This window comes from Giraffa tippelskirchi, chromosome 12, assembly GCF_054371585.1.
Source record: "Giraffa tippelskirchi isolate mGirTip1 chromosome 12, T2T-mGirTip1v1.2.pri, whole genome shotgun sequence".
NCBI classification, from domain to species: Eukaryota; Metazoa; Chordata; class Mammalia; order Artiodactyla; family Giraffidae; genus Giraffa; species Giraffa tippelskirchi.
In genome coordinates, this window is record NC_137286.1 from 656,222 (window position 1) to 677,922 (window position 21,701).

At 68.3% G+C, this 21,701-nt stretch overlaps 4 protein-coding genes across 22 annotated transcripts in view; 1 reads left to right on the forward strand and 3 right to left on the reverse strand.

Moving 5' to 3' along the window:
* The first annotated feature begins 1,054 nt into the window (after positions 1 to 1,054).
* Positions 1,055 to 19,193, forward strand: LOC145530130 (uncharacterized). The gene is made up of 3 exons (XM_081550949.1): positions 1,055 to 1,579; positions 17,930 to 18,058; positions 18,194 to 19,193. The coding sequence occupies exons 1-3, from the start codon at positions 1,055 to 1,057 to the stop codon at positions 18,947 to 18,949; spliced, it is 1,410 nt and encodes a 469-aa protein (XP_081407075.1). The 3' UTR covers positions 18,950 to 19,193.
* On the reverse strand, positions 1,424 to 3,960 carry CRIP1 (cysteine rich protein 1). Its single transcript, XM_081551162.1, has 5 exons — positions 2,864 to 3,960; positions 1,941 to 2,035; positions 1,796 to 1,853; positions 1,669 to 1,715; positions 1,424 to 1,553 (listed from the first exon to the last, which is right to left on the reverse strand). The coding sequence occupies exons 1-4, from the start codon at positions 2,901 to 2,903 to the stop codon at positions 1,675 to 1,677; spliced, it is 234 nt and encodes a 77-aa protein (XP_081407288.1). The 5' UTR covers positions 2,904 to 3,960; the 3' UTR covers positions 1,424 to 1,553; positions 1,669 to 1,674.
* On the reverse strand, positions 9,624 to 14,706 carry CRIP2 (cysteine rich protein 2). 3 transcript variants are annotated; one of them, XM_081551159.1, is made up of 8 exons: positions 14,606 to 14,706; positions 11,705 to 11,799; positions 11,567 to 11,624; positions 11,136 to 11,276; positions 10,990 to 11,058; positions 10,819 to 10,913; positions 10,244 to 10,301; positions 9,624 to 10,170 (listed from the first exon to the last, which is right to left on the reverse strand). In XM_081551159.1, exons 1-8 carry the CDS (start codon positions 14,646 to 14,648, stop codon positions 10,103 to 10,105), a joined length of 627 nt encoding a protein of 208 aa, XP_081407285.1. In that variant the 5' UTR covers positions 14,649 to 14,706; the 3' UTR covers positions 9,624 to 10,102. The 3 variants fall into 3 exon arrangements, with proteins under 3 accessions (XP_081407285.1, XP_081407286.1, XP_081407287.1); XM_081551160.1 differs by lacking the exon at positions 11,136 to 11,276; XM_081551161.1 differs by lacking the exon at positions 11,136 to 11,276 and having other exon boundaries at positions 10,990 to 11,051; positions 11,557 to 11,624.
* Positions 19,019 to 21,701, reverse strand: part of MTA1 (metastasis associated 1) — a 33,352-nt gene continuing 30,669 nt past the window's right edge. For 11 of the 17 annotated variants that reach the window (XR_014071573.1, XR_014071571.1, XR_014071574.1 and 8 more), the window contains 3 exons: positions 20,103 to 20,134; positions 19,690 to 19,841; positions 19,019 to 19,606 (listed from right to left, as the gene is read on the reverse strand). Coding sequence is in view for 12 of the 17 variants with exons in the window: in XM_081551141.1 (XP_081407267.1) it covers positions 19,456 to 19,606; positions 19,690 to 19,841; positions 20,103 to 20,134 (335 nt within the window). In the remaining 5 variants the exon portion in view is untranslated. Of the gene's footprint in view, positions 19,607 to 19,689; positions 19,859 to 20,102; positions 20,135 to 21,701 lie in introns of all 17 variants that reach the window. The other 6 variants (XR_014071572.1, XM_081551140.1, XM_081551147.1 and 3 more) reach the window with 1 other exon arrangement.

The following is a 21,701-nucleotide window of genomic DNA, read 5'->3' on the forward strand; positions in this document are numbered from 1 at the left end:
AAGCAGCTTACCTGCCAAGAGTCCTCCTCCCTCCACGGGCATGAGGGCATTGCTGTCTGCCCCCTCACCCCCAACTTCAGTCCCCTCCAGGGTCCTCCTTCAACTGGGGCTGGGACCAGCACAGGCTTCCAGTCTGGCTGTCTTCTGTCTCCGAGCTCGGAGACCACCCTGGTTAGGCCCACCAGCCATAGTGCCAGGAGACTTTGCCCGAAATGGTTCCTGAGCCTTTTTCCCTCTCGAGTCTTCGCACCTGCCTGGCCTTCTGCGTGGGGTACCCCCCTTCCCAGCCTGAGGCCTAGCTGACCCACTCTTCTGCAGGCCTCAGCTCTCTAAGTGCTCATCCGCCCCTCACCCCTAGACAGAGAGCCACGCCGCGGGGCCTGGAGTCTGCTGCCTTTTCAGGGCTGCCTCCCAGCAGCTCAAGGCAGACTTTCCTGTGCACACACTCCCCACTCTGCACTTGCTCTGCCCACAAACCCTCAGTCCCTGGGCCCCCAAGACACCTCCACTCCCGCCGCCCCCCGCACTGAGAACCCCAGGCTCGCTCAGCATCCACTGCTCCCTCCTCCTCAGTCCCATCCATCCCCAGAGGCTCTCCAGCTCCCACCCCTCAGAGTTGTCTGAACCACCCAAATCTCTCTCTCTCTCTCTCTCTCTCTCTCTCACACACACACACCTCCCTGGGGCCCCCCACGCCTGTCCAGTGCCGGCCTGCCAGACCCACAGCCAAGCCATGGGGCAGGGCGGAGGCCACACACAAGGCTGAGATGACCCTCTGGGCTCTTTTAGATCAAGTCCTGGGACGGGGCAGCCTGCCAGAGCCAGAGCAGCAGTGACCAAGTAGGGGGAATGGGGAGGGCTCTGAGGGCCGCTCAGGCTGACAGGAGAGTTTCCAGACAGCCCCCAGCCGTCGGCCCCCAGCCAGTCCTCACAGTTCCCATCGGGCAGCAGCCATGTGCTAGCCCCTGGGCATAGGGTGGGGGCAGATGAGGCGGGTGGTGTCTGGGTGGACACACGGAGGGGGCTGGCTCCATCTGGCGGGGCGGGGTAGGGAATGGAAACAAGGGTGGAGCCACAGGAAGTGGGGAGGGCAGGCGGGGGCTCCCCACCACAGCGCCCCAAAGCTTCTCAAAAGCGGAACCAGCTCAGCGATTCACCCTGCGGCCTTCTGTTCCCGCTGACCCATTCCAGAACCGGGGAGGAGAGCTGGGCATCTGCAGAGCTGGACAAGGGGTTCCAGCATGGCTCCCCGGCAGAGCACCCCTGCCCCACCAGGGCTGCAGACAGCAAGGCTAGCAGCCGGAAGAGGGAAGGCCAGCATGGCCTAGCGTCGGGACCCCCAGGAGTGCCCGGCGTGGCCTGGTGTCGGGACCCCAGCCACACCCCTGCACCGTTGCTCCAGGGATGCAAACACACAAGCAGGTCTTCCAAGTGTCTGGGTTTATTGAGGGCATGGGGGTCTATAGGGGAGCCCCAGGTGCCTGTGGAGAAAGGCCTGCCATCGGCCTGGAGGGCAGCGGCCCGGCGGGCAGCTGGAGATGGGTCTCCAAAACCTGTGCAGAGACAGAAAAGGACAGAGGTGAGTGCAGGCCCAGGGAGCTCAGACCTCACTGGGGGGACGCATGCTCAGGGCCACTGGGCGGGGCAGGGTGAGGCCTGGGGAGGTACCTGGGTTTACTTGAAAGTGTGGCTTTCTGCTCCACCGCGCCCAAAGCCTGCAGAGAGGTAGAGGGCAGGTTAGGGGTGGCCAGGGGCTGTGGAGGGCTGAGTCGGACGGGGGCCATGGGGAGCATACCTTTGGGTCCGAACATGGCCGCGTAGCAGGGGTGGTTGCAGTAGGGCTTGCCTTCATGCTGCAGGGAGAGCGGCCATTAGGGTCTGCTAACCGCCCTGGCCCTTACCCCTCAGCCTCCTGGCTGCCCCCGCCAGCCCCCACCGACCTCGGCATGACCCCCGGAGGTCAGCGTCTTCCCACATTTCTCACACTTGAGGCAAGGCCGATGCCAGTCCTTCCCCAGGGAGGTCACCCGCTCAGCTGCAGAGGCACAGAGGGGAGGGACCCCATGACATGGGGCACACGCACACGCTCACACCCACGCTCTCCAGACGCCTCTGCCAAGGCCCCGCCCACAGCGCCCCGTGGCCCACCCGGCGTCTCAGCGGCACTTGTGCCCCCACGGGTGGGGCACCACCAGTCCCCAGACCTTCCCGCCTAACGAGCGGGAGTGGGCGCTGGTCCTCGGGGCGCCCCCGAGGGCTTGGGTGGGGCTGGAGGAGGAGGAGGGAGGTCACGGGGCAGGACCCGGCCGGGGTCCCGGACTGAGCCCTCCCCCGCCTCTGCACCGCCGACCGCAGTGTTGGGGCGGGAGGGACCTCCCACTTCCCCCTGCACCCCCACCTCCCCTGGGCCCCGGGGCGCGGGGCGGAAGGCGGCGCCCAGGGTTGCGCCGCCCGGGGCGCGGGTTTCCGCGTCTGTTTCTACTTAACGATGGGAGAGGCGGCCCGAGCCCCGCGTTCCTTCCTACCGCCCGGGGTCCCCGCCCAGGGCGCGCCAGGGAAGAGGCGAGATAGCGGGACCTGGAGACAGGGAGACCCAGAGTCGGGGAGATTCAGAGACAGAAGACTCAGTGAGACCCGGAGAGTGGGGCAGAGATGGACGGCGGTCCGACGCAGGGGGCCCGACCGGCACACCCAGGCGGCCACCAGCAAGGCTAGGTGTCGCCCCGAGGCGCTGCCCAAGTTCCCCTGCGCCCCCGGCCCACCCGGGCAGCCCCGCGGGGTGGACCCTGAGCGGCGCTTCCGCGTGGGGCTGCGGGGGAAACCTCAGCTCGAGCCGAGGAGGGCGAGGGTGGGGTGCGCTCACCGAAGTACACCTCCTTGCTGCACTTGGGGCACTTCGGCATGGTAGCGCCGGATCGGGACAGGTGGTCAGGCGGGAGCGGAGCGGAGCGTGGGACTGGATGGGTCGCGCCGGGTCCGCGTCTTTCAAGGACCCCTGGGCTCCGCCCCTTTGGGAGACGCCCCCGGCGCCCCGCCCCCCGAGTCCTGGACTTGGACCCGGAGGCCTCGGACTCCAGCCAACAGGCCGAGAAAGGTCATCTGGTCCACCCTCGCCTTGGGGCAGGACCCAGGCTTGGCCGACGGCAGAGCGCAGTCCGAGGGGTGCAAGAGGTCGGCGGGGACTCTCGCCGACTGGACCGGGCTGGAACCCCGCCCTCGGCCCGGACTCTGGGCGGGGGCTCCCCAGAGCGGGAGGGAGCACCCCACCCCCCACCCCCGCCCAGAGTGCTGGAGCCCGGAAGGTAACCGCTGTAATGCAGATAGATGCAAACCAGCGCGTCGCACCTTTCCAGGCCTTTCCCCAGATCCAGGGCGGGCGGCACCTCCCAGGGCATTCTCAGCCCGGTAGCCCTCCCCCACGAACCGCCCTCCGCCGTCATCACGCGTGGGCCCAGGAGGTTGCGCCCCGCTCTCCTGCCCCCAAGGGACATCCCAGTCTCCACCGAGCCCCCCTTCGGCCCGCCCCTGGACGTCCGTCGGACCGCAGCGGAACTCCCCTGGGACTCCGAGACGGGACATCCCCTCCCAAGGCGGGGACACCCATCGACGGCGGGGCTGGGGACTCTGCGAGATGTGGGGGATGGGGGGAGTCTGTGCGGCAACGCCCAGGCCTCCGTGGAGCTGCGCGACGGCGGGGGAGGGGTCCTTATCTCCGCAGGAAGCGCTGAGGGCCGAGCGGTCCAAGTCCGTCGTCCAAGGAAAGGGGGGGGCGGCCCGGAGCCTCTCCAGTGCCAGGCGGAGACTGCGGGCCCCACCCGCTCCAGGAATAGGGGAAGGCCAAGGGGGCTGGCGCTGGCGGGCTGCAGGGCCCTAGGCCATCCTCTGCTGCCCAGCGGAGAGGCCTGCAGCCTCATAGGGGGGTGGGGGGGAGGCTGCTGGACCGGCCTCCATTGCCCCTCAGCCCAGGCAGAGACAGGGAGGCCTGGGTGGGGTCCCCCTGCTCCCCGCCCCGGAGGACACTGCCCCACCCCACCCTCCTCCAGGTCAGTGTCGCCCAGGGTACCCCCTCTCACGGGAGGGGCTGGCCTCCCTGTGGACCCTCCACCTCTCTGCTCCACGGTGACCCCCCAAGCCACACCCAGCTCCCTGGCTTCACCAGAGCCTCAGCGCTCAGTCCTCTCTCCATCCTGACCCCCCACCCCCGAACCTTTACCAGCGTCCTCGGCTCCCCTCGACACACCCGTCTCTCAAAACAAATCGTCATCTGTGGGCCTGACCAGGCCCTGTCCCCATGGAGGGCACTGGAGACCATCCTCTGAGAGGCCCTCAGCCCTGAGCACGTGGGAACCCCTCGCCCTCCCCCCGCCCCGCCGCCCCTGGGCCTGCCGCTGGGAGAAGGGAAGCCACAGGCACCCCCACCTCAGTACCCCCACCCCGACCCAACCTGCCCTCTGGAGGTCAGCCAGTGCACAGGATCCCACCCTCCTCCACCACTCTCTAATCCTCCCTCCTCCCTGGGACCCCCCCCCAGGGTAGGCCACAGTTCTGCCCCCTACTGGGGCCCCGCAAGCCCTGGGGTCCACAAAGCTCGAGCTCTGCCCTGGAGCCCTAGGTGGCTGGCTGCCCGATGCCCTCAGGAGGGGGTGCCCACCCTCCACTGCAGGAACCACACCAGCCTGCCCTGCCCCAAGCCTCACCACCCCTCCACCTGGCACAGGAGTGCCTCCGCAGTTTCTGGAGCTGCGGCCGCCCACCTGCCCCCACCCAGCCCTTGGTGTCTCCTGGCCTGTGCCTGGTCCACCAGGCCAGGCCAGGAACAGGAGGGTTGGCCCGGGTTCCCTCCACTCCTGGCTTCACGATCCAGAGAGAAGTGGAAATGAGAGACAGCCGGAGGGGAACAGGCACACGGACAGACGGGCAGAAGCAGAGAGAGGAGGAAGGGTTGAGTGTGACAGGCGGAGGTCAGCTCCACCCGCGTTATGATGAACCTGAGGGGGCAGTGAACGGCTGGCAGCCTGGATGCGCACGTGTGTCCAGGGCCTGCAGGCACACCTGTGTGTGGGCACACCCGTCTGAGCATCTCTGGGGGAACTCCGGGGCAGGTGGGGCCACCCTGAGCTGGGCTTGTCTTCCTTCTGCACCCTTGGCCCTGGGGATGACCCCTCCCCCATGCTGGACTCCAAGCTCCCCAGACTCTGGGAGTGGGGAAGCAAGAGCCCCCCCTTGCAAACCAGGGTGACGAGTCTCTTCCTGGCCTGCTCGGCTGTTATTGCCGTTGCCATAGCCACAGCGCAGGCTGGTGTGGGGAGGAGGCCAAGAGACGCCAAGGCCCATGGGCGTAGCCCCCGGGGTTGGTACTTAGCACAGTTTTTCCAGACACCACGCACGCACACACACACACACACACACACACACACACTCTCTCTCTCTCTCTCTCTCTCTCTTTCTCTCTCTCTCTCTCCCCCTGGAACCCTCCCAAAGCTTCAGCTCCCCCAGCTCCCTGTCTGTCCTGCCTGCCTGAAATTAGGGGCCCCCCAAAGCTGCAGTCCCCCAGCACTGGGGGCTGTGGAGGATGGACAGCTCCTGCAGCCTCTAGACTCTGTGGCCAGGCACGCCCCCATTTGAGGCTTCCCTGTGAGGTGCCAGCCAGGCCCTGACAGCCCCTCCAGGAGCAGGCTTCCCGCTTCCATCAGCTCACCTGCCCCAGGAAGCTCTTGGAGGGGCGGGGCGCTGACTCGGCCCAAGGTCAACCGAACTCAGGACCACCGGACCAGGTCAAGACCCAGCCCTGCCCTGCCTGGCCCGCCACCCCTTTCTCCACCCTTTGGGGGCACTAGTGGTGTCTGCTGCACGAACACACGGAAGGCACAGTGAAGCACCGGGCATCCCGAGACGCGGCCCTGGCGCTGCCAGCACCCAGCCCCGCGCTCTCCCTCCCAGCGTTGGCCCCAGGGCTGCGCGCATCTGAGCATCTGGAGTGTGAGGGACAGAGCGACCAGCACAGCCACTTGCCCCAGGCTGCTCTGTGCCCAGAATACCCCCCCTACACTCCACCGGCGTGAGGGCACCCAAGGCCCTGAGACCTGGGGGAGGCCACTGCGAGGTTCTGGCTGCTGGCCAAGGCCACCGCCACGTGCTCACCCTCTCTGTGCGCATGGCCACGCCCTCACCTGCTCATGTTCCACCCAGCCAGGTGGGACCCTGCCCCACAGCGGGATTCTGGATGGAGGGGCCCGGCGGGGCCCCAGGGCGGGCTTGATCTCCAGGCACTGGGAGAACTTGTGGAGCAAGGCTGGGCCCCAATGACCGCTGAGGAATCTTCCAGGGAAGTTCTGCCCCTCGGAGCTACACAGATCCACCCCCATCCAGGACCATATGCTGTGGCACTTGCCCCTGGCCTTTGCCAGCCATTCCTGAAGCCTCCACCCTGCGCCCTAGTCTCTGGGCCCCCTCCTCAGCGTGGACAAGAGTAAGGTTGCCCCCCGCGAGGGCTGGAGGCCAGCAGGGCTGCTCTGACATTCCTGCACCCAGTGCCCTGAGGGACCAATGTGTGCGCCGGGACCACTGCTGAGCCCGGGCCAGAGCCAGCTGCCTACTCCCGGAGTCCACCCCTCCCTGCCCTTCCTCCAGGTCTGGCTGAGTCACAGACACTCAGACATTCCCAGGGCCTATTTTTAGCAGCTTGTCTCCCAGGACCCCCTGTCTGCCCCAAGGTCCTGCCCCAGGTGGCCCTGAGGTGGGGGCGGGGGAGGGGATGGAATCTGTGCTTTCCCAGGAGGGCTCTGACCCTGTTCTCCAGGCCTGAGACCCACCCAGGCAGGAGCGGGTCCCTCCCCTCCTCTGTTGGAAGCAGGCCTGAGATGCAGAGGGGCTGGGGCTACCTGCGACTGTGAGCCCCTCAGCCAGCCCTGCAGCTCGACTCATTGAGGTGCCCCTGCCCTCCCTATCCCCCCAGAGGGAGCCTGGTGCCAGGAATCTCTGTATCCTGGAGCCAAAGGCCATGCAGAATGGCCTCAGATTCCAGCCTCACCAGTTCGGCAGCTGGGCGTGTCCTCGCCCCAGACCCACCCCTGCAGCCGGCCAGGCCCTGAGAAAGTGTGCAGCCCACACCTGGCCACCTCTCCCTGCAGTCTTTCCTGGCCCAGCCCCCAGCGGCCCAGGGCCAGGCTCGCAGGCGCTTGGTGACTTCTTGACCCTCAGCCCCTGGAACCATGGCCACTACCAGTGCGCTGGTGCTCGAAAAAGGTCATGCCCCTCCAGGCGTGGAGGGGCTCAGGAAGGCTAGCTGAGCAGGGCGGGGTCCCCAGGGAGCCTTCGCAGCAGAGGGGCAGCCCAGGGCTGGCACTGGGGGGTCACTGGCCCAGGGGAAGCTGGTGGGGCTGGGAGGGAGAGGGGCTGGGGTTCTAGGGCAGGAGTCAGGGGATTCCGGGCCTCAGGAAGTGGGGACAGAGGAAGGTGAAGAGATGCCTGGTGTAGGGGGCAGGGGAACACCAGCCAGGGCCCGGGAGGCTGATGGGATGCAGGGGGGCTCGGAGGGCCCTGTGGAGGACGTGGGGAAGACTGGACGGGTGGGAGGGGGGTGCGGCTGGGGAGCAGGGTGTCAGAGGAGGCCAGGGCACCGTGCCCAACCCTGGGGTTCTGGAGCGGAGAGAGGAGCTTAGATGGCATTTCAGGGCCGCCTCGCTGGCCTGGCCAGTAGGGTGGAGTGGAGGCCTGGCCGGTGCAGGCGGAGAGGGCGGCCCACCGCACACAGGCCTCCGCGTCATCTTGCGGGGGTGCCCGAGGAAACACCTGACTCGTGGGGAAGCTCCCTGGAGCTGGGGTCCCCGAGGGAGCCCCGGCAGCGCAGGGCCCCCGCGGCCCCCGCTGGCGGCACCCAGCGACCGCGAGGAGCCCGCGGGAGCTGCCCCGCCCCGGTTTCCATGACAACCCCAGGGAAACAAACACGGAGCCTCAGCATTCTTCCGCGAGCAGGAAACGGAACGCAGCCTCTCCGGCCTGACCCCGCGAGTGGGAGGTACTAGTGCCAGGCAGGTTGCCGCCGATCCTGCCCCGGGGGGACCTGGTGCCCCTCACCCTGCCCTCAAGGAGGCAGTCACACAATAGGTGCCCCTCCTCCCGGGTTTGGGGGAAGGGCTCGCAGGAGATCGCGTTTCCCTCAGCGTAGTTTCCACTGGAGCTTCACAGAGGAGGGGCCAAGCTGTGTTCTCAGCAGCCCCCACCGGCTGGACGGCAGAAGTTCCCATCTGGCAAGGGGAGCCCTCGGCAAGGGCGGGCCTGGGGGTGCCCCCAACGACCCCCCAACCAAGGAGCCTCGGCTTGGCAGGAGGGAGGCGGGAATGGGGAGAATCCTCCCAGCCGCTTCTCTGAGTGCACCCCTTACCTCTGCCCGGGGTGAAAGCGGGGCGTCCCTGGGGTACCTGCACCTCCCACTCCGTGGGGCAGGCCAACCCGCCTTGCACATCCTGGCTGCGTTCCCGGCGCGAGCCAAGTGCAAGGAGACACTGCTGCCCACGCTGGGAGCCCGGACCGGCCGGGAAGAGGGAGGGCGGCTTGGCATTGCAGACACCGAGCCGGCCGCTCCACCCGAGGGACACGGATGGCTGCTTGAAGGACAATGAGCCTGGGGTTCGGACTCAGCTGTCTCAGCCTGCGTCCTGGAGGACGGGCCAGGGAGGAGCCTGTGCCAGGGGCTGGGGTGCTGGGAGCTGGCTCCCCGGGGGGTGGGGGCGCAGGGCACATAGGAGCTGGCTGCCTACGGTGCTGAGGGCACAGGCCCAGAGATGACCAGGCCCCGAAGCTCCTGGCTCCGGGAGGGCCAAGCCTCTGGGGATGCAGTACTGGGAGCAGGCCGGGGCAGGCGCTGAGCCGTGGAAGGCGGGTCTACAAGGGCTCTGCCCCGGAGCGGAAGAGAAGGGGCGCCCTCTGGAGGGCTGCTAGGGAGCCGCGGATAAAGGGAAGGCGGGCGCGTGGGCAGGAGTCTGGGACGGGGCTCCTCCAGCTGCTGGGGGGTCCTGGTTGCTAGGGACAGCCTGAAGAGGCCAGAGGTGACTCCATCAACACCGCAAACCGTACGCAGAAACCCTGTTCGGGCAGGAGCACTAGGCCCTGCAGACGGCCTGCCTTCTGACCCTGGGCTCCCACCCCTGCTGAGGCCGCCAGTGCCTCTCTGCTCAAAGCCCTCCTGCTTCCACGCTCCTCCTGGGCTGAGGGTCTACCTTGTCCTGCTCACCCTTCGCTGCTCTTCCCCTGCAGGAGGGGTCGTCTGTCTCTCGCTCCCTCCACCGGGTGCCCTCAGCACCCCTTCCTGAGGCCGACCCCTCCCTAAGGCTCTCTGCTGGACCGAGGCACCGCCTGGTCTGGGTGCCCATATCTGGGCACCAGGACCCCAGCCCTCCCGCACTCCCCACCTCCATCTAGTCCGGTCCTTCCCAGAGGCCCAGCCCCCGACTCGCCTAAACCAGCCCAAACCATAGCCTCCCTGCCTCCCACCCATGGGCACCACCCTTGGGCACAGGGCCCCGCCCCCACCTCAAACCGGGCTCAGGGGTGCTGAGGGCTCTTGTACTGAGAGATGGGCCCCTGGCCGCAAGGCTACCACAGAGCTGCAGACACATATGCCCTTGACCTTCAGACCTTTTATTGGTAGCAAAAGTCTCAGCACTCGAGTGTGAGCCACGTGAGGGTGGTGGGCGGGCGCTGGCGAGGCAGGGGGGAGGAACACGGTGGGGGGCGTGGCTGTGGCTGTCACTGGCAAGGGGGGCATAAATAACACTGTGGGCGGGACGGGGGTGGCGCCACCTCAGAAAGGTCACCCAGACCACGGAGACACCAGGGGCGTGTGGGGCCACGAGACCCCGACGTGGCGACACGTGGGGCCAGGACAACACGAAAGAGGGCAGCAGGCAGTCAGGGACACACAGGCGGATACACCCGGAGACAGGGAGGGGCAGGGTCCTGGGGTCGGGCAGGGCTTCCCTCCTCCCCCCGCTCTCTGGCCCTGGACTTGCAGGTGCAGAGGCGGCCTGGGCAGTGGGCACTTTCCCCACGCAGCCAAGCAGTGGGCCCGGGATCAGGGGCCCGCGGAGAGCAGCCCGGGGGCCTATGGCTGAGCTTTGCCTTCAGGGTCCTTGTCATAGATGTAGCTGCCCACGGCTCCCGTGTTCACTCCTGCAGAGAGAGACCGCTCGGTGGAGGAGGGGGCGGGAGGGGCCCTGCGACCCACACTCCGGCCCACACTCACCCTTGGGTCCGAAGAGTATTCCGTAGCAGGGCTTGTGGCAGTAGGGCTGGCCATCGTGCTAGGGACAGGGTGCGGGTGGTGAGAAGGGGGCCACAGACTCCAAGCCCACCGCTCCAGGTGGCCTCCTCCGCGTCCAGGCGCCCGGCTCCCTGAGCCCTCGGTTGGCCAGGCGGGCCTGGAGGACGCAGCGCGGCCGCCGCGCCAGCGTCCGTGCGCACACGGCGCCAGGCCGGCCTCCAGGGGGCAGCGCGCACCGCCCCTCCCGGCCCGCAGCCCCGCTCTGGGCCCGCCCGCCCCCCCAGACCCCCGCCCCTCCCGGCCCGCAGCCCACCTCGGCCCGCCCGCCCCCCCCAGACCCCCGCCCCTCCCGGCCCGCAGCCCCCCTCTGGGCCCGTCCGCCCCCCCCAGACCCCCGCCCCTCCCGGCCTGCAGCCCCCCTCGGCCCGCCCGCCCCCCCCAGACCCCCGCCCCTCCCGGCCCGCAGCTCCCCTCGGGGCCCCGCCCCCCCGGACCCTCATAGCCCCCCTCGGGCCCCCGCCGGGCCCCCTCGCCGTCCGGGGCCGCGCGCCTCTCACCTCCGCGTGCCCGCCCGGGGTCAGCGTCTTCCCACAGCGCTCGCAGCGCAGGCACGGCCGGTGCCAGTCCTTGCCCAGAGACGTCACCTTCTCGGCTGGGGAGGGGACAGAGGATGACGCCAGGGCGCCCGGGGGGAGGCCTCCCAGGCCGGGGCTGGGTGCGGCACTCACCAAAGTAGACCCTCTTGTTGCAGCGAGGACACATGTTAGGCTCCCCGGTGAACGTGGTGACGCTGGAGGCTGGGAGAGAGGAGATCTCAGGGTCCCCCGGCGCCCCGACCGCCCCCACACTCACCCCGCCCACTCACCCCGCCCACCTTTGCTGGGCCCCTTCGGGGGGCCGCTGGCTTTCCGATCCTCGCTACGGGCCACCGGGACCTCGATGGGGCCGGTGACCTGGGGTTTCTCGGCAGAGGGCTTCTCGTAGATGTAGGAGCCGGCCCCTCCGATGTTCACCCCTGGGGAGGGGGCAGGCACTGGACGCAGGCCGCCAGGGCCCTCGCCACCCCCTCGCCTCACAGCCACCCCCAACTTCCCAGGAAGGCTCCTTCGCAGCCACCGGGGGGGGGGGTGGGGGGCGGGGGCGGCGCATGACCCCCACCCAGAGGGCTGCGGTGTGGAAGGCACAGAGGGTGCTTGTCCTTCCAGGAGGGAGGGGCCCGCAAGGGCAAGGGGAGAAGGGGAGCTGGGCCGTCTGAGCTGGGCAGGGTGTCTGCACTGGCCCGGCCCATGGGGGGCCCAGCCTCACCTTTGGGTCCGAACAGCGTGGCATAGCAGGGCTTGTGGCAGAAGGGCTTTCCGTCATGCTAGGCAGAGGGCAGGGGTTGAGGGCGGGGGTCTGGCCCCGCTCCCCGCCCCCCCCCCCCCCGCCTGGGGAGGCGCTCACCTCGGCATGGCCCCCGGGGGTCAGCGTCTTGCTGCAGTGCTCACACCTGAGGCAGAATCTGTGCCAGTCTTTGCCCAAGGAGCTCACCTTCTCAGCTAGGCGGGAGGGCAGTGTCAGCACAGCGCCTGGGTCCCCTTTGCCCCCCGGGAGACGTGTGGCACCCCACCGCCCCACCACCCGCTCCTCATCACCCTGGGTCAGCACCCTGCTTGGGCCAGGCAACCTGGAGGGGCTTCCAGCTCAAACCTGCCCCTCCCTAGCACAAGCCGCACATGGCCCGACCCTCCAGGAGGGCCCTGCAGGAGCTGGCAGAGTCCCAGCCCCGCTGAGGGGAGTGGCCCCAAGCCTCCAGACCCCCGGTGGAGAGGCCAGTCCCCGTGGCCCCCAGGGGACAGGGCAGGGCGCTGGCTGTCCATATTTGGCTTCCTCACCCTAAGCTCCAAGAGCACCGCCCCGTCCTGCCTCCGGCTTTGGTGCCCAAGGTCTGAGACCAGCTGCTAAGGGTCACGTCGGGGGCCCTCCCTACCCCCTGCCCCCACCCCCCCACTCCAGGGCTGCTGGGCCATCTCCCGATGGAGGGAAGCTGGGGCTTCCCCAGGGAAGCACAGCAGGAAAAGGGCGGAGGTCGGGGCAGGAAGCTGCTGGAGCTGAGCTGGAATCCTCCCGACTGGAAGGGCCTGGCCAGAGGCAAGGGGAGGAGAGGGATGGGTGGGCTGGGGCCCTTCCGCTCAGGCAGGACCTGGCCAGGGAGCAGGGACCCCTTCCCAAGCGGCCCCTGCCTGGGTCAGGCCTCCCCCAGGGCACCAGCAGGGTGGGGAGCGGGGCCCGGCCAGGACACCCCCGGTCCCAGGAGGCCTGTGGAGGCTCCTGGAGGACAGCTCGTGCTCCTGGTGGCTCAGGTTCAGGGCTCTGAGTTCTGGCTCCAGTGGTCCTGGTGGCACCTGCTGGCCTGGCCAGGGGCAGCCCCTGGGACCCCCCACCCACCATCCCCTTCCCAGGGGCACCGCAGGCTTATAGATCTTTCTGGCCACTCCACCCTAGGAGGCTGGGACTCAGGCTGGCCAGGCCGCCCCCAGGTCCATGCCAGGGCAGACGGGAGCTGGCTGAACACAAGGCGGGCTCAGATCCCAGGCCAGCCTGGCATCCTCTCCCAGCTCTCCCGCTGGCCAGCGGCGGCCGAGGCAGCTGCGGCTCAGGGCTGCCAGAACCATGCTGCTCTGGCTAGCTGCTAGGCTGTGGCCACTCGGGGGGCAGGGGAATGACCCTCGGACCCACTGGGCAGGTCAATGGCCACACGTTACCCGCCCAAGTTGGGAAGGCAGAATCGATTGAGTCTAAAAGGCTTGGAAAGGAACCAGCTCCCACCCGGCTGCAGTTGTCGGGGACACAAAGACTCAACATCCTGAGGTCATTGTGGGGTGCCCTGGCCCGGCTCCTCCGTGCACCCACTGGGGTGGCAGCGTCCTGGTCCCGCCCCTTCCTCCACCAGGGCTGGGCCTCCAGACCAGGAGAGAAGCCAGCCTTTGTTTTCTGCTGGGAGCCAGCAGCCGCCCAAGCAGGCAGAAGCGCTTTTCCGGGTTGTCCACGGGACTGTCGGCCAGCCCCTGAGCTGGCCTGGCCCGGGTGTAAAGATGTGGGCAGCGGGGCTGGCAGGACGACCCTGGGGCTGGCCCCTACCCCGAGCCTTACAGGGATGAGTCCTGTCCAGGATGGGGACCGAGGGCTGGGAGGACTCCCCAGCAGGCAGCCGGAAGCCCCGCGGCCTCCAGCCAGGCCAGAAGCACTCCAGGCCAAATCCGGTCCCTCCCCTCTGGGAACAGCAAACAACAGCCTGCATCTCCTCCTCCCACCCGACCGCAGGGAAGCCAAGGGGCCATCTTCACCCCAGCCAGTCCCCACCCCAGACCCTGACCACGGCCCTGAGGATGATGAGAGAAGGGTCTTCTCTCTGTCCCTGTCTCCCCTGCCCTTCTGGCTTGTGCCACTAAATCTGTCTGTGTGGGCGTTGGTGGGAGGCTCAGTGGGCAGGGACCCTGGCAAAGTGGGGGAGAGGATCAGCCAGGGTAAGGGAGAGTGGGGGGGGGAGCCAGACACCAGGGTAGGAGTGCCAGCGAGTGGGTACGCCCGTGGGGGGGCAATCTCTGCCAACCCATGGGATGTCCAGGCTGAGACAGGCTCTCCTCCCCACTCCCTCCTCCTGAATGCCACTGTTCTGACCTTGAGGAGGTAGGGGGCCTGGCCACCTGGGTTCCAGCGTCCTCTCCTGCTTGTGGGGGTTTGCTCCTCACCCCAATCGCAGGAGAGTCCAGGGGGAACTTGCGCCAAGAAAAGGAGCGTGTTGGAACGCGCAGGAGGTGGAGGCCAAGGTCGCCCCCACATGGGCTGAATCCAGACTGAGCCTAGACCTGGCCCAGCATGGGCAGAGATCAGGGCTGGGTTTGGGGGTCATGAAGCCAGCCAGCCCGGCCACGTGTCCGTGGGAGGCGCGACTGGGGTCCCAGCGAAAGGGCAGAGAAAGGCGGGAGCGCGCTAGAAGCGCGCAGAGCTTGCTGCTGCTCCCGACCCCACCCCTCTGGGCACCGCCAGGCAGGACCGCGACCGGCCCGCGAGCGCGGAGAGCTCCCCCAAGCCCGGCCGCTTTCTGGAGGGTCCACGCGCCCCCGCCCGCCGGACCTCGAGCCCCCGCCCCGCCTTCGTCGGCCACTTCGGGGGTTCGGGCGTGGCCGCCCCCAGCTCGTCGCCGCTCCACCCTCCGGCCGCACCCGCGTGGGCAGCAGAGGAGCCGGATCCGGGCCGGGCATCCTGGGGCGGCGGCCGGGCGCTGGCCGACGAGCGCCGGGGGCTCGCGGCTCTGCAGCGGAGAGCTGACCTCAAGGGCGGCGGCCGGGCCCGGGCACTCACCGAAGTACACGGTCTTGTCGCACTTGGGGCACTTGGAGGCCATGGTCCGTACGCCCGGTCGCCCCTCGTCCTCCGCGCGCTCCCGTCTCCCCGCCGCAGCCGCCGCCTCAGCCGCGCCCGCCCCGCCCGCCCGGCTGTCCGCTCGCTCATTGGTCTGCGGCCGGGGCGGGGCATCGGGAGCCCGCCCCCGGGGTCCGGCAGCCCGGGACGCCGCGGGGGCAGGGGCGCACCTGCCGGGGCGGACTGGGGGCTTCGCGACCCGCCTGGCGCCCCTTGGCCTCGCGTGCGGGGTGGCCTCTACCCGGCCCGCTCGCTCCTTGCCTGTTTCCATGGCAACTTCTGGGCAACCGGCTGGGCCGCGGGTGGGGCTGGGACTCCCTGGCCCCCTGACGGGGGGCGTCCTGGCCAGCGGGGCCTCGGCCTGGAAGGGCGGCGTCGGGACACGCAGACTGACGCCCCGACGGCGCAGCAGCCCGCCCAGCCCGGTGCTGGCGTCCGGGTCCCCAGAGGACCCCACCCCACCCTGCTGCGCGCCGCCGCCCGCTTCCCTTTGTTGCTCAGTTTCTATAGCAACGGCCTCGCTCTGGGACAGGAGCGGGATTCGGGCGGGAGCGCCACCCGGTCCAGGCCCGGTCCCGGCCCCGCCTAACACTGTCAGTGGTGCTGGAGGCTCAGGGGGTGGAGGGCCGGGCCTCCGCCATTTCCAAAAACAGCGCGAGAGAAACTGCTGGAAGGGAGTGAGGGAGGGGGTGCCTGGCAGCGAGGGGGCCCGCGGTGTGTGCGGCGGGCTCTGAAGGCGCCCTCCCCAAGCTCTCCCACCCGAGGGCGATGGGGGGGTAGCTGGGAGACAGGAGACATGTGGCCCCTGGGGTGCCCCCTCTGAGGGCGCTGCGGCCACGTGGGCAGACCCTGCCACCTGCATTCCATGCCGTCCCCTCCCTGGACACCCGCCCCATCTCTCCTCCGGACCCAGTAGCTTCGGGCCCAGGCCTCTGACCTCAGCCCGCTGGTCCCAGAGCCTCCTCCTGGAGGGCTGGGGAGCTAGGGTCTGCCAGCGCTCAGGGCCTCTCCCCCAGGGGGCCACCGGCCCCGGCCAGCAGGACTGCCTGGCCTCTCCCACCCCTCTTGGCCTCCGCCTGGAGCCATGCAAAACCCAGCTGAACCCCAGGGTCTGGGGACATGGAGGTTGCGGCGGCCATCTCCCAGGGGCTCTGCCTTCTTGTCGGCTCTTTCCTGGACCTCCATCCCCGCTGAGCCTCAGGTCTGGCAGATGGACAGACCCCTAAGCCCAGATGACTGGGTACAATCTGGGCAGCGGGCTCCAGCTCCCTCACCCCCTGCCCTGTGTCTCTGAGGCTCTGTGCTGGATGCCGGGTCCCCCCCACGCCCAGTTCCTCTCCCTGGTGGCCTCCAGGGCCTGCTTCTGGCCCCTGGTGCCGCTGTGTTCACAGCATGGGTGAGGGGGCTGGTCTTGTAGGGCAGTTTCACGGCAGCCCCCCCGTTCCTCCTCCCTGAAGTGACCCCTGCCCCTCCGCCCTTCCCCCTGAGGTGCCCCCCCGCCCTTCTCCCTGAGGTGCCCTCCTGCTCCCTGAGGTGCCCCCCCCGCTCCCTGAGGTGCCCCCCGCCCCCCCGCCCTTCTCCCTGAGGTGCCCACCCTGCTCCCTGAGGTGCCGCCCCGTTCCTCCTCCCTGAGATGCCCCCCCCGCTGCTCCTCCTCCCTGAGGTGACCCCTGCCCCCCTGCCCTTCTCCCTGAGGTGCCCACCCTGCCCCCTGAGGTGCCCCACCCCGTTCCTCCTCCCTGAGGTGCCCCCGGCCCCCCCGCCCTTCTCCCTGAGGTGCCCCCCGCCCCCCCGCTCCCTGAGGTGCCGCCCCGTTCCTCCTCCCTGAGGTGCCCCCCCCGCTGCTCCTCCTCCCTGAGGTGACCCCCGCCCTCCTGCCCTTCTCCCTGAGGTGCCCCCCGCCCCCCCGCCCTTCTCCCTGAGGTGCCCACCCTGCCCCCTGAAGTGCCCCACCCTGTTCCTCCTCCCTGAGGTGCCCCCCCGTTCCTTCTCCCTGAGGTGCCCCCCGCCCCCCCGCCCTTCTCCCAGAGGTGCCCCCCCGCCCCTCCGCCCTTCTCCTTGAGGTGCCCCCCCGCTCCCTGAGGTGCCGCCCCGTTCCTCCTCCCTGAGGTGCCCCCCCGTTCTTCCTCCCTGAGATGCCCCCCCCGCTGCTCCTCCTCCCTGAGGTGACCCCTGCCCCCCTGCCCTTCTCCCTGAGGTGCCCACCCTGCCCCGAGGTGCCCCACCCCGTTCCTCCTCCCTGAGGTGCCCCCGGCCCCCCCGCCCTGCTCCCTGAGGTGCCCCCCCTCCTCCCTGAGGTGCCCCCCCGCCCCGCACTCACACCCTTCAGCCACTGCCATCCCCATGAGTGAGGACAGGAGCCCTCAAGCTACCAGCCCGCGGGCGGCCCCCTCCCCCTGCGCTCAGCTCTGGCCCTGTGCCAGCCGGGGTGGAGACCAGGAGAGGAGGCCTCAGCAGGCCCACTCTCGGGCAAGGTGGCCTGCGGTCAGCCCTTCACAGCCCACTCCCCACTCAGGCTGGGTGTCTGGTATCTCTGAATAATTCATGGGCCCCCACTTGGCACCCGTTACCAGGTGCTCTGAGCTTGGGAGCCCCGCAGACCCCAGGGTATCAGCCTGTGTGGACTCCACCCTGCCCTGAAATTTGCAGGACTGCTGTTGAGGGCAGGCTGGTTGGGCACAGGAGTCTTCTCAAGGAGGCTACCTGTGGGCCCCAGCCCTGCTTGGAGAGTGGGAGTGGAGCAAAGGAATGGCATTCGGCCCTGGCAGAGGCCCTGGGCAGGGGGTGGGCGGCGTGGTCACCCCGCCTCCCAGCTGCAGGGCTTGGGCTGATGCGCTCAGCAGTCCTGGGCCAGCTGGGAAGGGGCACTGATCAGTGGACACAGAGCCCCGTCTCAGAGCTACAGTGAGGACAGCAGGGCTGCAGGGAAGCAGGTGGGGCCCCAGTGGCCAGGCTGCTGGCCGGGCGTGGGGGCAGGTCTCTCCCATGAGGCTGCAGTGGAGCAGTGTCCTGGCAGCACTGGCAAATGGCACACGGGAGGCCAGGCTTGCGTTCCTGCAGGGCCCCCAGGGCTATGCCCAGTGGTGGGCAGTGGGAGGTCCCAGGCGGGGCAGGCTTGCACGCTGAGTCCCTCATGAGGACGTGCCCCCCTCAGATGCCCTTGGCCCCTATCGGGCCCACAGGAGCCGGGCAGAGCTAACCAACACTTGGGTACTCACGACCTCACTCGCCCTCACCAGTACCCACCTCCCACCCCACTTCTAGGCCCGGCACAGACCTCTCAGACAGCAGGCACAGTGCTGGGGCCGGGAGGGGATCCCGGCCCTCCTGAGGGCCTGGCTGCGGGCCTGGCTGGGGAGGTTCTTCTCTCCCCTCTCACCGCACCGGAGGAAGGTAGTGTCTTCGTCAAGGTCACCAGGGCGGCCTCCCAGCCCCACCACTGGAGCTGGGGGATGGGCGGGTGTGCGGCCAGCCGTGGGGGGTGGCGTGCCCCAGCCTCTCCTGACACCCTGGCCCGCCCCCCAGCAGGGCCCACCGCAGGCTGTTGGACGCCAGGACACCCCTTATCTGTCCCCGGCAAGGCAGCAGAGTGGCTTCTATTTTAATTCTCCAGCCGAGATGTCCACACGTCACAGTGGGGCTGGAGGCACACCAGGCAGAGCTCAGGGAGCAGCCCCTCCGAGGGCCTTGCGGGGCCCTCCCTGGGCCTTGCGGGGCCTCCCTGGGCCTTGCGGAGCCCTCCCTCTGGCATCTGGCCTGGATGCACCTGTCCAGTGGGCCTGGAGCGGGTGTGCAGGGGGCCGGACTGAGGTAGGGTTTCTGAGAACGGACTTGCTGAAATCTGAGCAAACTCTCCCAGAGGAAACAGCACACCTGCTTCGGGCAGCCCCGCGGCTCCTGGCAGCCATCCACGGACAGCTGCAGCGGGCTCTGCCAGGCCGGCCAGTGGCCCGGCTGACCTGCCACCCTGGCTGCCCCAGCGGGGGTGCCTGGCACCTGCCAGTCTGGGTTCCAGGCCAGGCCCGGACCCCTGCCTCGGACAGACACGGTGTGTCAGCTCCCTGCGTGGGAGCCCCGAGCCCTGATCGACCTTTTTCTGCCCCCAGGAGGCAGATGGTGGACACAGGGCTGAGGGGAGGTGGCAGGGGAGCCCCCAGGCCAGCCTGCGGGGGCCACATGCTGCTGCCCAGGCTTCTCCCTGCACGTCCCAATGCCGGGCAGACCCGGGCAGGGGTGGCCTCCAGACCCACCGAGGGGGACTTGGGGGACACAGGGCTCCTCTAAAGCGACGGGAGTGCAGTGGGCCCGAGACAGGGAGGTGGACAGAGGACAAACAACGCAGGAAGGGCTGGATTTTTGTTTTTATAAGTTTTTTTTTCTTTGTTTTTTTTAATATGAAAATTACTTGAAAAGACAAGGGGCCAACCCCACCAGGCAGCTCGGCCGGCCGCCGGCCACGCCGACCCTAACATTCCAGGTGTAAGTTACAGAGCTTAAGTTCATCTACAAAAAAGTAATAAAAATAAAATTTAAAATGGCACCTTCAACAGAAACAACAAAACTCCCAGCCGGCCCTTGAGCCCGCGTGCAGGGCAGGCACTCGGGCGGCTCCTCGGCTCCGCTCTGGCCAAAAAGTAAACACAAAGCTAAAAAAACGACTCCCCGGCGGGTTTGGAGTAAGTCGGGCGCTTCTCCCCGTGCGGCCGAGGGGCAGCTTCTCTGCGGGTGAGGGCGGGCGGGCGGCGGGCGGGCGTGGTCTGCGGTCAGGGGGCCGCGCGGTGGCGGGCGGCCTAGTCCTCGATGACGATGGGCTCGTCATTGACGGGTGCGGGCGGGGGCGGCCGCAGCGGCAGGGCCTGGCTCGGGCGCAGGGCGATGGGTTTGTAGGGCCTGCGGGCCGCGCGCTTGGTCTCGGAGGACGAGAGCAGCTTGCGGATCTTCCTGTGGTGGAGGGGGCGGTGAGGCGCGGGGCGGCGCGGCACGGAGCCCCCACCCCCGCGGCCCCGCCTGGCCTCTAGCCCCACCTGGTCTCCTCCGTGGCCATGTAGAACACGTCGTCGGGGGCGTCAATCCAGTTCATCCGCCGCCGCTTGACGGGGGGCAGGGAGCCCCCCCGGATGAGCCGCACCTTGGTGGGGTACGCCTTCCCGTTGAGCAGGAGGTTCCGGCTTGGTCCCTGCGGTGGGGATAGGCCTGAGAGGGGAGCTCGGGGCCTCCACGCAGCACCCAGAAGCCCCAAGGTGGCCGTCCCAGGGGCAGTGTGGGCACGGGCGCCCGGAGGGCCACAAAGACCCCATGAAGACCCCGACACCTGCCCCTCGGGTCCCCAGGGGCCTCCCAGATGCTCCCACACCACCTGGCAGGCTGGGGCCCCCCCGCTAAGGCCCACGGGAGCTTGTGTGTGCAAGTGTGTGGAGAACGGGGCCCTCACGCTCACCATGTGCCTGGTCTGTCCGTGATTCGCCAAACCTGACAGGAGGAAGGAGGACAGGCCATGAGGCCCCCGCAGCCACGTGCCACACCCGCACGCTTGCCAAGGGCCCACAGAGGAAAAGCAGGAAGCCTGGGCTACATCTCCCCAGAGCTGCAGGCCACACCCAGGTAGGCCTCAGCTCCCGAGTCCTGGGCTCGCCCAGGCTTTCAGGGGCCCCAGGGGGGGGTGCGGGAGCCTCGGATCTGAGCTCACTCCCTTCAGGAGCTGGGACCACTGCGGCCTGGTTTACAGAGTAGCCAAGTGACACCTGGCACAGCTATACACACAACAGCAACAAGGAGGCCCTCTGCAGGACAGCCACTCCCTGGGCTCAGACTTCCTCCCAAGGGGCTCCGAGTCCCCAGCGTGGACCTGGGGCCAGGGGCCCTGCAGGAAGCCAATGGAAGTGCCCAGGAGAGGCCAGTAGGCCACGCTCCAGCTAGCAATTCCATTCTGTGGTTGGGGGTCTGGAGGTGAAAGCCGCTACCAGTGGCTCAGAAAAGGCACTGTCCCAGGCCACATGCTGTCCCCGCAACAGGCACCAAGACGACCCGCAACTCCCAAATGCCCAGGCAGTGAGTCTGCGTGCGTGCGTGGCCATGAAAGCATCAGTGTGAATACACAGGCCTGTAAGCGTGTCAGTGAGTACACAGGCCTATGAGCACGTGTTGGTCTGAGTACACGGGCCTATAAGCACGTGTTGGTCTGAGTACATGGGCCCATGAGTGTGTCAGTGAGTACACGGGCCTGTAAGCATGTGTTGGTGTGAGCACATGGGTCCACGAGTGTGTCGGTGAGTACACAGGCCTGTAAGCACGTGTTGGTGTTGAGTACATAGGCCTGAGAGCACGTGTTGGTGTCAGTACATGGGCCTGTGAGGATGTGTTGGTGTGCATACATGGGCCTGTGAGTGTGTCAGTGAGTACACGGGCCTGTGAGCACATGTTGGTGAGTACACAGGCCTGTGAGCATGTCGGTATGAGTACATGGGCCTGTGAGCACGTTTCGATGTTGACTACACGGGCCCACAAGCGTGTCGGTGTGAGTACACAGGGCCACAAGCGTGTGTCGGGGTGAGTGCATGTGGCTGTGAGCATGTCACTGTGCATCTACGTGGTCTCGTGAGCTAGACTTCATTGCCTGCATTCTGCCACATGCATCTAGCTCCTCCCAAAAGTGCTTCCTGACCGAGGTCTGTCTCTAGATGAGCCTGGAATAGCTGTCCAGCCCCCCTTTGCAGCACCTCCTAACTTGGGGTGCCCGCAACCTCAGCAGGCAGAGGCAGGGGCCCTGACACCCATCCTGCAGCGCTCACGAGCTGTCCACAGGTGTACACAGCTTGTACATGGCGCTCGAGCCTCTGTGCTACTTACCCAGGTAGGTGCCTACCAGAGGGACGGGTGCCAGAGAGAAGAAAGCACACAGTTAGCGTGGGGGGCGCGTACACGCGGGACCCTGGGGGTGGAGGCAGCCACAGGCCACGGTGGGCCAGGTTAGGGAGCCAAGGCCCCCTGGTGTCAGGCCCCTCGCCTGGAGCCGGCTCGTGCCATCCACTGCTGCTCC

Coding starts and splice junctions, on each gene's coding strand:
- LOC145530130 (XM_081550949.1), top strand. CDS start 1,055: ATGGAAACAAGGGTGGAGCCACAGGAAGTGGGGAGGGCAGGCGGGGGC. Junction 1,580..17,929: donor AGAGACAGAAAAGGACAGAG/GTGAGTGCAGGC, acceptor CCCCACTTCTAG/GCCCGGCACAGACCTCTCAG. Junction 18,059..18,193: donor TCTCACCGCACCGGAGGAAG/GTAGTGTCTTCG, acceptor GCCCCCCAGCAG/GGCCCACCGCAGGCTGTTGG.
- CRIP1 (XM_081551162.1), bottom strand. CDS start 2,903: ATGCCGAAGTGCCCCAAGTGCAGCAAGGAGGTGTACTTCG. Junction 2,036..2,863: donor CAGCAAGGAGGTGTACTTCG/GTGAGCGCACCC, acceptor GTGCCTCTGCAG/CTGAGCGGGTGACCTCCCTG. Junction 1,716..1,795: donor GGCCATGTTCGGACCCAAAG/GTATGCTCCCCA, acceptor ACCTCTCTGCAG/GCTTTGGGCGCGGTGGAGCA.
- CRIP2 (XM_081551159.1), bottom strand. CDS start 14,648: ATGGCCTCCAAGTGCCCCAAGTGCGACAAGACCGTGTACTTCG. Junction 11,800..14,605: donor CGACAAGACCGTGTACTTCG/GTGAGTGCCCGG, acceptor CCTCCCGCCTAG/CTGAGAAGGTGAGCTCCTTG. Junction 10,302..10,818: donor CCCCGGGCGGGCACGCGGAG/GTGAGAGGCGCG, acceptor CCCTGTCCCTAG/CACGATGGCCAGCCCTACTG.